The sequence below is a fragment of the Strigops habroptila genome, chromosome 10 (assembly GCF_004027225.2).
Source record: "Strigops habroptila isolate Jane chromosome 10, bStrHab1.2.pri, whole genome shotgun sequence".
Classification (NCBI taxonomy): Eukaryota; Metazoa; Chordata; class Aves; order Psittaciformes; family Psittacidae; genus Strigops; species Strigops habroptila.
This window is the reverse complement of record NC_046359.1, coordinates 28120107-28132896: the sequence shown is the minus strand read 5'-3', so window position 1 is coordinate 28132896 and position 12790 is coordinate 28120107. Positions and strand designations below refer to the sequence as shown.

General features: G+C 38.2%; 1 protein-coding gene across 3 annotated transcripts in view; it reads left to right on the top strand.

Annotated features, from left to right (window-relative positions):
- The window catches only part of SOCS5 (suppressor of cytokine signaling 5), a 35237-nt gene extending 23350 nt beyond the window's left edge, over window positions 1-11887 (top strand). For 2 of the 3 annotated variants that reach the window (XM_030498747.1, XM_030498749.1), the window contains exons 2-3: window positions 1888-1979; window positions 4431-11887. In XM_030498747.1, the coding sequence (XP_030354607.1) occupies window positions 4443-6053 (1611 nt within the window). In that variant the 5' untranslated portion in view covers window positions 1888-1979; window positions 4431-4442 and the 3' untranslated portion in view covers window positions 6054-11887. Of the gene's footprint in view, window positions 1-550; window positions 570-1887; window positions 1980-4430 lie in introns of those variants that run through there. The other variant, XM_030498748.1, reaches the window with a different exon arrangement.
- Window positions 11888-12790: the final 903 nt, after the last annotated feature.

Here is a 12790-nt window from a genome sequence, read left to right as displayed (position 1 = left end):
GTAGAATTAAATTTATTTTCTGGTTCGGCTGCAATAGCCACTGACATTGGTCCTTTGTAAAACCAGGATAACTAGGGCCAGTTCAGAAGTAATTTGTATTTTGTCAACCTTAGCACTACCGCAAGGAATCTGTGAAGCCACACGTCTGTCACACATTAGTTGAAATCAATGTAAAATTACTCGATTGAATGTTAAATAGTTTACCAATGACTCAAGTTTTATTCTAACACAAGGCTGAGAGGTTTAACTGAGACAGTCACCCAAATTCAAGAAACTGTTTTCCATTAACAAGGGATGGTTCCCAAAGCAACCACTGCCTCCTGGAGCCACCGGGCACTTTGTCCAAGCAGGCTGTGTCAGCCGGCTAGCAGTGCTGATGTGATAGGTGGTATATGGACTGTTCAAAGACAGAACAAAGTGATGTATAAAATAATGTACATTAAGTATAAAATATCAAGATCAGCTTCCATGTCCTTTTTGTATTTTTAATGAGTTAAAATGGTTAGCGTGCAGCCCCTTTGTCACCTGTGCCCAGTAAAACAGCATTACTGGGTTTGTTTGGAATGCAGGTATGTCTTCAGAGGCCTGAATGACCTAATGTTTTAAGGAAGGCTTTATTGAAAATTGTATAGCCCTTATTCTAGCAACTTTACCTTTTGTTTGCTCCATTAAAGCCTTGCTTAGAACCAGGTTTTACTGTCTTCTGTTTGTAGACTTGTTAGGAACATAACGGGGAAAAAAGAAACGGGGGTGAATGTCAAATTTGCAAAAGAATTTTACTTTTGCTTTAATCTCTATTCTGTACTAAAATTTTGTCCTTGTAACTCTGTTGCTCTCTGGAGAGGTTACTTCTGTGGAATCTTTCCATAGCGGTGTGGCCTAACTTTAAAAGTGTTTCAGTGATTTTGGTGCTTCCAGAGATGCATGGAACTTTGCTACTTTTCTGGCACTGCTCTGGAGTTTCTGCCTGGGAATATTAACTTTTAATAATCACCTAGTGATAGCTCAACCATATGGGTTTTTTTTTTTATTCCAGTAAATATGCATCATATTTGAATATTTTTTTCCTGTTCTGCATGCAAAGCTTTAACGTAAGTTCCCAATGTTTTCTGTTAACTCTTAATGCTGTCCTAGGCTTGGCTCTAGTGTGGAGAAGAAAATTCTTCTCCTGTGTCCTGTTTCTGTTAGATTTCTGACAGTGGCGTGAGCATCTTAAATCCCTCAACTCCTCTTGGATTTCTGAAAAACAATGATGATTATTTTAGGGAAGTGCAGACCTACTCTTTTAATAAAGAACTTGTCTTGTATTCCACCTTCCCAGTTTAGAATCATGGTTCATATTCCTCTTGTTTCACAATCATATAACATCCTGTGGCAAGTACAGCAGTTGCTTACCTGGAAAAGTAATATTAGAAAAGTGTGTATTTTTAGCTGCCTTTTGATGTGATGTAGCAGCTGGAAACAAGGAGGAAAGGCAGTATGAGGTGATCTGACAGCACTGCCAATCGCAACTTGGGAACCACAGCTTTGGACTTGAGAACAAACTGGGGGGAAACCATTTTTACAGGCCTGAGTGTGCCTATTGTGCCCGGCACTTCAGTGATCCAGATGCTGTGGCTTCACTTTTGGTGCTCAAAAGCTTCATTTTGAGGATCCTCCTCTGGACTCTGACAGGCGTTGTCAATGGATGAAATAGAAAGTTCTGTGAAGCTTTCTGTTTATGTTGATATGCATTAGAAGTATATAGTTTCAGGCAGTTCCACACTCATATTTGAGATATAATGAGTAAAATATCACTTTGATACCAGTGACCAATTGTAAACACCTAAATTGAAAGATATTCTATCAACTAACATAAATGTCATTTTGCCATTTTTCTCTTTGTAGGAATCATGTCCAGAACTCAGAGAAGGAATCTAGCAAGTTCATGTTGAGGTATATTCTCAAGACAAGATAGAGTGACTCATATGCTTTTCTGGGTAAGAAGGATGTCTATATTCTCTTGAGTATGACAAAAAGTAGTTAAACTTTTAAATTTAACTTGTGAAAAGTACAGTCTGTCAAGCCAGTATGGTGGGGGCTTGTGGGTGGGGGATTTGGTGGTGGTAGTTTTTCCTTTGTTCTCAAAGCTTTCTGGACAAGTGTAGAGAACTTTCCACCCATCTAACAGTCTAAAGACATTTTATACTAATAGTGCAAAGAAAAAGCAATAATGAGCAGTATTGGAATAAAAGACACAGCTGAACAGTGTGTGACTGATTAGAAAAGTAATTCCAGTGCACTGTCACAAAGAGGCATACTGCTTCTAGCCTGATTTCCCGAGGGAATGGAGCTTATATACTCTCTCTTCCTTTTTCCTTCCCAACCATGTTAAACATCTCTAGGAAGAGACAGAAATGTACAACTTGAGAGAAAAGTGGATAGAAGTCAACCTTACATGCTGTGTGGACAGGCTGGCAGCCAGCAAACACAAGCTGCCTCCTGGTCAGCGTGGATATTCTGAGACACCACAAGCAACTATGGTTACTGCGATGGCAGGATACATGGTTGTATGGTTCCTATAGATCTGTACGTGATCTGACTTCGTTAGCTCAGCTGCCTTTGGAACTCCCCGAGTCCCCTAGTTTGGTCCAGGCAACTCCAGAAAAACCAAATTTAGGCATGTTTTTTTAATTAGGAAGACACTCTTTGCTCAGTTGCTTACACACTTTTATGTATGCACAGAACTCTATAGCATCTCCTGTGTGTAACACTTCTCTGCAAGTGTCTCCATCCTTAGTATCTACTTGGGTGTTGTTCAGATTGTCATTAGCACTGTGTTCTAGCTAACTTGTACCAGTAATCTCCGGAGACTGTTAAGGCCTGATTTCCCTGTTTCCCCTCGCCACCTACCTGCATCCACACTGAATTCTTAAGGTTTTAGCTTATGCAGTTGGATGTAGATACCTTGCTTGTTGGGTTTGCTGAATTATCTGAGGAGTGTGTGGAGAAAAAAGTGTTTGCTCCTTTTCCTTTCTGTTCCTGTAATAGTTAGGTGTTTCACTTTCATTATCCTTCCATGATTCTGATGTAAGCTATACCTTTGACTCTTCCTCAGTATCAGTGGATTCTGATATAAAGTCATGGGTTTACAGCTGTGCTTTACCTTAAGGGACTTCTAGACTGGATCACTAGAGTATTGCTTACTTGTTTATCATCCACATTATTTCGTGAGACCCACTGTGTTCAGTCACTGCTCCAGATCCCTATCTAGCTGTGATCAGAAAAGAACTGCAGGAACAGAAGAATGTTGCCTTGAAGTAATATTTCCAAAGGACAGAGCGGTTTCCATTAAGAGTGAAATGAGATAAGATGACATGGTTTAGTCCTTTAAGTTTAGCACTTCTCTCAGAACTTAATTAGATCTAATTTAGCTTGGCATTGCCTGGCTTTTTTAGTAGAGAATTAGTCTGTTTCTCTCTGTCCTAGGGCAGTCTTGAGTTTTTGGCAGTCTTGTTCCGATTATCACACTCTGTTTCTAAAGAATTAGTTGCAGAATACGCACTGCTAATGTTTTTATCTTTTTACTGTATCTTCATGATTCACTGTCATTGTGTTTCTGCTGCAAGCTAGTTTCTTTTTAAGTGCTCTTACTAAAGATAGTAAAGCTCCTTGGGCTCTTTCATTCTTTTATATCTTAAGTAATAAAGTCAGACAGTTTCTCTTTTTAAGTGTTTCATATGTATGGCTTTAATATATGAGAGACTTTATAATTCTAAAATTCTGCTGATATCTTACTGACTTTCCTTGTCTTTGGTGATTGCCTCATCTATGCTGAATGCTTTTTGTTGGGGTGGTTTTGTTTTTCCCTAAATTTCTATTTTTGTGCTATTTTTTATAATCTTGACAGTTATAGCTTGGAATTTATCTGACCTGTGGCTGGAGCTTTTGCTTTTAGATGGTGTATTTGGACATTTGCAGTGTGCTCGTTGAATTTCACTAACTGCTGTCATGGTTTGGAGTGTCTTGAACAGTTCTTTTTCAGGATTTGTTTTACTGCTGCTTATTGGAAGCTCATCCCTTAGCTTAAAGGGAGTCATACTTTACATATGACTTACAGAGTCTCCTAAAATTAAGAATTTCAGACTGCGTGTTTCGTGACCATCAAATACAACTCCGCAGACCTGCCTATGTGCCTACAGAAAAAATGGGAGGGCCTGCTTGTAAATAAAATGTTTGTAATTTCCTAAACATTTTCTTATGGGATTTTTCTAAATATCAAAATGGTGTGATGCGTGGCACTTCCACATAACCATGCGAACAATAGGGCACTTTTCAAAATGTAGTGTTTTCAATTAACAGTCATTTTGTGCCTGTAACTTAATTGATAACTGAAGGTGTAGCCTCTTTTTTAACTCTCTTTTTATTTTAATATTTCTTCTCGAATTTAGATAACGTAATCCATGGATAAAGTGGGAAAGATGTGGAACAATTTCAAATACAGGTGCCAGAATCTCTTCAGTCATGAGGGTGGAAGCCAAAATGAAAATGTGGTTGTGAACTCCAGTAGTTGCTCATCTGCTAAAGAGAAAGCTATCCAGATAACTGATTTGTCTCAACAACAACCCAGTAGCCCTTTGAGAGAAAACATTGCTTTGCAATTAGGTTTAAGCCCTTCAAAGAATTCAGCAAGGAGGAACCAAAACTGTGTCACAGAAATCCCCCAGATTGTTGAAATAAGCATTGAGAAAGAGAATGACTCGTGTGTCACGACGGGAGCTAGACTTGCTCGAAGGGACTCTTATTCTCGGCATGCTCCTTGGGGTGGGAAGAAGAAGCATTCCTGCTCTACCAAAACCCAGAGCTCCTTGGATACTGAAAAAAGAATTGGTAGAACACGAAGTGGTTTGCAGAGGAGGGAGAGAAGGTATGGGGTGAGCTCTGTCCATGATATGGATGCAGTATCAAATAGGACAGTAGGTAGCCGTTCTCTGCGACAGCGTCTACAGGATACAGTTGGGCTGTGTTTTCCCATGAGAACTTACAGCAAACAGTCCAAACCTCTGTTTTCCAACAAAAGAAAGATCCATCTCTCTGAACTAATGCTTGAGAAATGCCCCTTTCCTGCAGGCTCAGATCTGGCTCAGAAGTGGCATCTGATTAAACAACACACAGCACCTGTGAGTCCTCATTCAACTTTTTTTGACACATTTGATCCTTCCTTGGTTTCCACAGAAGATGAAGAAGACAGGCTCAGAGAGAGACGTAGACTTAGTATTGAAGAAGGGGTTGATCCCCCTCCCAATGCCCAAATACATACTTTTGAAGCTACAGCACAGGTTAATCCATTGTATAAACTGGGACCAAAGTTAGCCCCTGGTATGACTGAGCTGACTGGGGACAAAAACCTCACGCCTCTAGGGAACTGTGACTCTGAGGAGGACACAACAACGCTCTGTCTGCAGTCACGCAGGCAGAAGCAGCGACAGATGTCTGGAGAGGGCCACGGCCATATCAGCAGGCAAGGGGCTTGGAAAGTGCACACTCAAATCGATTACATCCATTGCCTTGTGCCAGACTTACTTCAGATCACAGGTAACCCGTGTTACTGGGGTGTGATGGACCGCTATGAAGCAGAAGCACTTCTGGAGGGTAAACCCGAAGGCACTTTTTTGCTCAGGGATTCTGCGCAAGAGGACTACCTCTTCTCTGTGAGCTTCCGTCGTTACAACCGATCGCTGCACGCACGCATTGAGCAGTGGAATCACAACTTTAGTTTTGATGCCCACGATCCCTGTGTGTTTCACTCCTCCACAGTTACAGGGCTTCTGGAACACTACAAAGACCCTAGCTCTTGCATGTTCTTTGAACCATTACTTACTGTATCTCTGAACAGGACTTTCCCCTTTAGTCTGCAGTATATCTGCCGGGCAGTAATCTGCAGGTGCACTACATATGATGGAATTGATGACCTTCCTCTACCCTCAATGTTGCAAGACTTTCTAAAGGAGTATCACTATAAACAAAAAGTCAGGGTGCGATGGCTGGAGCGGGAACCTATAAAATCAAAGTAAAAGGAAATCAGAATAAGCTTCTAGAATATGCTTTTTTTTTTTGTGTGTTACAGTTTAACTGCAGCAAGCGCACCAACAACGTCTAGCTTTTCTGCAATATCCTATTTAAGCTGAGTGTTAGTATCCTGTCAGATGCTGCCTGCTGTTAATCAAACTAAGTTGTGATGCCTCTTGGAAACAATAAGCAGACACAATTCTGCACGTTTTTCATTAAGGCCTAATGAAAATATTTTTGCTAATTTCTAAATATTTTGTTTCCCTTTTAGAGCTGTAGTAATTGGATGAAGAAACTATGAGGCATTTTCCATGGGGCATTCATGTAATGCTAATAAAGGCTTTAGTAGAGGAGCATTTTTGCTAATATTTGAAATATTTTTTTAAAAAATTTCTTGAAAGCTCTCCACTACTTAAAGTATTAATTTAGCTCACAAACAAGTTCCCAAATACTAGTGAATTAAGAGTATTTTCCTTTAATGAAGAGCAGTTCATTAGAAGCAGTCCATTAAGAGTTAATGGTGCTTTCACGCTAACAGATGAATCATGCTTTTCTCAGTGTATAAGGTTTCCTAATCAGTAAGACTTGAATATGCCTGCTCAGTACTGTAATTCTATTTTAAACACTTGGAGATTTAAGTGGCATTGTTAGCAAAAGTAATACTGTCTTGGACAGTTAAGTACCTTCCAATGTGAATTGCTGATTCAGTGGCAGGACAGGGGATTAGATTATTGCTATGAAACAAAAGGTTGTGTTTTTTCCTAAAACAGAATTTGGTGGCCTGACTGCAAGTAATTGACAATGGAAGGTAATAGTGAAGAGAAAAATAATGTTTAATTATTTAGTCATCTGATATTTTTATGGAGAAAATGGCAAGTGGTTGAATTATTATAATCGGAACACAAAATCTGACATATCTGAAATAAATGTCAGGTTTCAAAGGTACTGTTACACTTTATTTGTAAATATCTTTCCATTTGCGCTTTTAAAAATACTTTAATATGCACTGATGATGGTTTCAACAGATCACTTGGAAACAAGATTCTAAGTTCTGTTTGCTTATTTAATTGCAGATGGAACTGAAAATAGTTCTGTCTTGGATGGTTTTGCACTAAAATTTTATTGGAATGCCCTGACCCCTGTTTCATGTTTTGTACCAATTCTGAGTGCTCCCTAGTTTCTTTACCAGCTGCTACAGTGTGTTATTACTTACTTCTCTATGGCAGTGACCTGTGCGAGGTAGGGAACATTTTGGCTGCAAGTACAATAAACGTTATTCTTGTATGCTACACTAACCCTTCTATTGATGTATTTTTCTGCTTGCTGTGCCTTGTTCTGGCTTTTTGTGCTAATAAAGTACAGTATGTTCAGTGTTATACTTGTATATCTGCTCTGTTTTTATATATTCACGTAACTTGTAGCAGTTAACTGAATTTTTAATAGGCTTTTCTTAGTACTTAGTGTAGGTAATGCACAAATACTGTGCAGTTGAAGACCGGTTAGTCAGCACACCATAGTCCTGGGTTTTGTTACGTGCTTATCAGAAACCTGGTGGTGTACACCCTTGAATGATGTTTCTGTAGTCACTGCAAAGTAATGGACTTGTCTGCAGGCATAGAGCATTTTGCAGGTTTTTGTAATGTAAAGGATAAATGTTAAGCAAAAAGTATTCTAAAACTTTATCGATCCCCTTTAATGGTTGCTGAAGGTGTTCCAGCTTGTTATATAGCTAACTGCTAAGCTTAATGTTTTGATACTCCCCACAGAGTAAGGAATGGTTGTTCCTGTAAATTGACAGTACAGCAGTGGCATTTGTTCACTTTTAGACTATTTTAATAAATAGATGTACGCGCGAACTGGCCAAATGTCCTGTTTTTACCAAAGAATACTGTCAATTTATGTTGGGGTATTTTTTTAGTAAAAAGAGTGGAGAGGTGCAATTTCTGTTCTATCAGATATTTATCCCAAGCTATGATAAACCAAAGTATATTTGACAACTTCATCTGAACTTAGTGTGTACGTTTATGTTGGTAGAGCTTAAAACTTTTACATCAGCGGTGTCATCATTTTTCTTGAACTCGCAATGCACCTGTAGGAGAATGATTTAAGTAATTTTGTAATGACTGGAACAGCACTACATAGAAGCTCATACTGCAAGGGGTTAATCTGAAGCACCCAGAAAGCACTTTAAAACATGTGTTTATATGCTTGTGGAAAATTTGTGATCCCGTTATGCATTCTTTGTAGTAGCTTATCTTTCATGTGTTAAAAGACTTCAACTGTTATAATGGAACTTTGTTTAGAGTGTGTAAATATCAAGTTTATGTAAGTATGTGTACAAATGTGCTAATGGTCACTTAACTTTTGAATTGTGTGTGTCATTGGATATGCAACTCCTGGTTTAAAATCTGCTCTAAGCATAAAAAGCGGAAAAAAAAAAGTCACCAGCATGAAATTGCACCTAAGTGTACCTTCACTGTGTCGTTCTCAACTGTTCCCTCAGTTGGATCTGAATTCCAGATGAGTTTACTCTAAATCTTGCTTTCAATATTACTCTCATGCAGTCAGCCTGCAACCAAGCTTTGTCCCAATGTGGGGACCTGTTTTTTGTTTACACCCGTTGCAGTTCCTTGTCATAAACTAGCTGATGAGATTCTAGCTGTGACATTATCAATGTGGTCAGGCATACATATTCATTTCATTTTTTATCATGTGGTGAAATCTTTGGAGAAAAAAAAAAAATAAAAACCCCAAACCCTTATCTCAGAAAGTTTGCTCTTGCATTTGTGTAAATAATCGTTATGGAGAGGATTTATTGCTCCCTTAAAACACACAAAAAAGGAATGATCTATTTCTCTACAACTTTTTTAAAGCTTTGCTTCACTGAAATATACAGAATAACTTACTAGTGTGGTTATGCTAAAAATAATCACGTTTTAAATTATAGTAGGCTTGAGCGTTGACTACTTGAGTTGCAGTGTATTTCTTAATGAATACATGTTCAGTTCTAAAGGCACTAAAGCATTGGTATGTTGAGAATGCAAGTAGTTGATTCCTGGTTTCTGTTTGAGGAGTATGCTTTAACCTTCTGATTTAGTTGAGACTATTTTATACATGTTATCTTCAAAGATGTGCACAAACCACTGATTTATTTTAACAATAGGATTCAATGTAATAAGGTATGGTAGCATGATTCCAGTCTGATCTGGTTACATGACAGATAAGTATTTGAGACTCAATCTTGTAAAAAGTTCTTTCGAGGTGATTGTCATTTCTGCAGAAAGGGCTATAGAAAGGGCTTGCTTGGTAGGATTATTTGGCAAAAAGTCTTACAAAGATCTTTGACCAGATTTGAAAAGAACGGGGGGTGTGAAGGGTGCTATGTGAGAATTAAGATCTTAGAATACTCAGCACAACTTGATGTTTTCATTGCTTAAAAATACACGTCGTTATATTTTTGAAAGTTGGCAACAGCACTAGTTTACCAACATATGGAAATTACAATTTCCATATAACATGCTGTCTAGCATCGGAAAACTACTGTGTAAGTAGAAGAATATCATTGATGCACTGACATACAGTGCATGGAGGTTTTTTTACTCTAACTGCATCATTGTTCGTAGAACAGAATTGCAATTAAAAAATGAGGACATTAAACGCAAATGTTTTTAGAAATCTATCTTTATGTCCCCATGGAGTTGGAGAGAAGTAACTATACTGTATTTTGACTGCACATGAGGGTCTGCGCGTTGGGATATTTTATCAGCTTTGAAGGCATAACTCTTCTGAAAATACTTTTTCGGAGTAGACACTTGTCCAGATATTACTTGTCAGAATTAAACTTCTTTTAAGAAAGTAAGTATAAAGCTATGTTTTGCATTTATGTACTTTGAATTTTGTGTAATTGAAGACTTGTTGCTCACAAATTGGTAGTCTTTAAATCAGAAGCATGCAGTCTTAGAAAGACCTGTCTGTGTATCCGTAATGTTTGACAAGATGAATTTAAGCCTTTGCTAGATGTCATCCTGGCAGTCACTCTCATCATTAAGTCCATATTTAAGGTTCTGTACTACTTAGAAACGAGCAAATATTCTGAATTTCTGTGATGCAAAATGAGTTTGCTTCAGTCTCCATCTACAAACCAAAATATCTGCAGAATGCTTTAAAGCTTGTCTCTGCTGCAGAGTTGCATGTAAGACTGGACCTGTGAAGTGAGAAGTTGCCGAGTACCAGAGAGATGAATATGCAGGGAGCATGTGGGGGGTTTAGTTTGTTTTCTGTAGGAACTGCATCTTCTGTGATTCTTTCCAAAACAACAATATTTGTCTCCTTTTAAAATCATTCCCATTTAAAATTGAGACTGAGTCTTATTTTGCTCATGTGGTGTGAAATGACTACATATGTGCTAAACTTTAGTCTGCAAGAATCTACATAGCCTATATATATAAAAAAAGATAAGATTATTCTAAGCATGTGTACATTCATGTTCTTTTTTGAAGCTACCTGAAGTACACCAATATTGTGAGCATTAATATATTGGGATTCTAACAATTCTCTCTCTAACTTTCTATCGCTATACAGATTTAGAAGTAGTTGACTCAAGAAGCAAATTCTGTTATTTCAATGAAGCATTGCCTTTTCTTATTTTTATAAGATACTCCATTTACAAAACTTATGTATCAATAGGATGTTAACCTGATACTGTCTTTAACTCTCGTTATCAAGGTAACTGTTGCGTATCAGCTTTCCAAGCTGAATAAACGTTCACTTTGTAAATTTGCATTAAAGCTACAGTTATCAGCTAGGTTTCTTTGGGCCAACACTATGTATTTATGAGCTGAAGCTCCTGGTGCTTGACCCCTTTTTTTTCTATCTTCTGTACAAGAAAGAAATACATAATTGGGCATGTGTGATGCAGCTAATGTTGCACATCTCCTTGTGAAGCACATAGCTACTCCTGACAAGCAGAAACAGATCTGAACTTGCTTGTCTGGAGTAACCTCTCTGATATCTCAGCAGGAGTTGTAATGGTGGCATGCTGGCAAGGAGGAAGCAGAATTGGGTTTTGTTCTTCTCTGAGCAGCTGTTACATTGAACATGGTATGTGCTTCCTGTGCAATAAGGTATATTAACTCTTTAGAGCCCCAAGAATTTTAATAGCTTTTGGAGGATACATGAAAGTACTTGGCTGCTTTGTCACTTCTTGCTTTTGTACTTGTAGTTTTACAAAAGCACGAAGAGATGTATGTATTAAAACCGAATCTATGTAGTCACCAACTGTATAAGCACTATTTTGTAATATCTTTATGGAGATAGAGAATTCCTGCACAGTTATATTTAAACTGTTTTGGGAGAATGAATAATGACACTGTGGGCACAAATTAATTCAGATTGCACTATAGACTTACCAGAAGCCTTCATTCTTAAAAAAGAAATAAAATCCTATGCGGTCTCTGCACAGAAAAACTGTGGTTTTGGTGATGTGCTCTTTGGTAGGTGTCCAAAAAAGCAGCACCCAGACGGTCCCCGGACCTTTTCCTGACATTCCAGCTGAAGGGGCCCTGGCAGGCCCGCCGGGCACTCGAGGAGTTGGCTGGCAAGTGTGCTGTGCCCGATGCCAGCACCTTGTGTAACTGCGCTGGCTCAGGTCTCCCTAGCTCAGATGGATTTTAACCCGCTGCAGCTTAAATGTTTCTTCACCCTGCCTAATTTGTCTTTGTTATCTGGTTGCCAAACTGTCTTGCATCTTAATATAGTAAGAAAAGAATGTGATTTATGGCTACCCAGCCAGTGTATTAAGTAATAGATGGCTCTGTCTTAATAAATGGGGTATAAACTACCAGAGTGTTTTCTTTTTATATTTGTTTGGGAGCAAAAAGTTGTCGTTTTCATGAGTTTATTTTAAGTCTGTACTGTAAATACATATTTTTACAAATATTTAGTTGTCATGCATGTCAGAGATAAGTAGTTAGAATAATCAGTAACTCATGTTTATTTCGGTCCGTTTCTGTCGCATCTAAAATACTTGAGTGAAGAGATCCAGAGACTGATAATTATCATCTTAAGAAGTTTTGTCACTCTGAAATTCCAGCAAGCTCTTAATTTAGTGAGTTTTCACTTAAATCTCAAGGTTGGTTGGTTTTTTTCCGCAGTTGTGGGCCGAGTACATGTTTTCTGAGACATAACCAGGTGTATTCTAGAGAACAGCCCCATGAGCAGAAGCTTAAGGATCAGATGTATGTATCATCTTGTAAAAGAGAGAGTGAGTTTCTCCTTTGTGCCTTATGGGATCTATTCCTACAGCAAATTAGTGCAGACTGTAGATTATGAAAACTGGGCAAAATGCTGCTGGTGAGGAGTTATAGTGGGCACAGGAACAGCCATGTGACAAGCTGAAGAAGTATTGTGGGCTGCTCTGTGCAACTATTTTAGGCTTAATCTGTTAATTATATGTTTTCTAGAGCATTGCTCCTAAAAATACATGTAGTCTAGGCACCTTTGGAGTCTTTATCCCTCATCACTAGTGAACTGATAGAAAACCAAAACCCTGAAAACAAAACTGGGGCGTTTTGGCTGCTTTATATAGAGATTGCCTTTGTAGTTTTAACTTCATTGAAACATGCAGAAGATTAATTGTCTTAAACTCTGCTAAAATAAATCCATAATTGATTAATAAATGAAAGTTATGGGAATTGACTTACCTTAGTGGTGTATTTGATATATGAAACTCTAATTCTGTTAA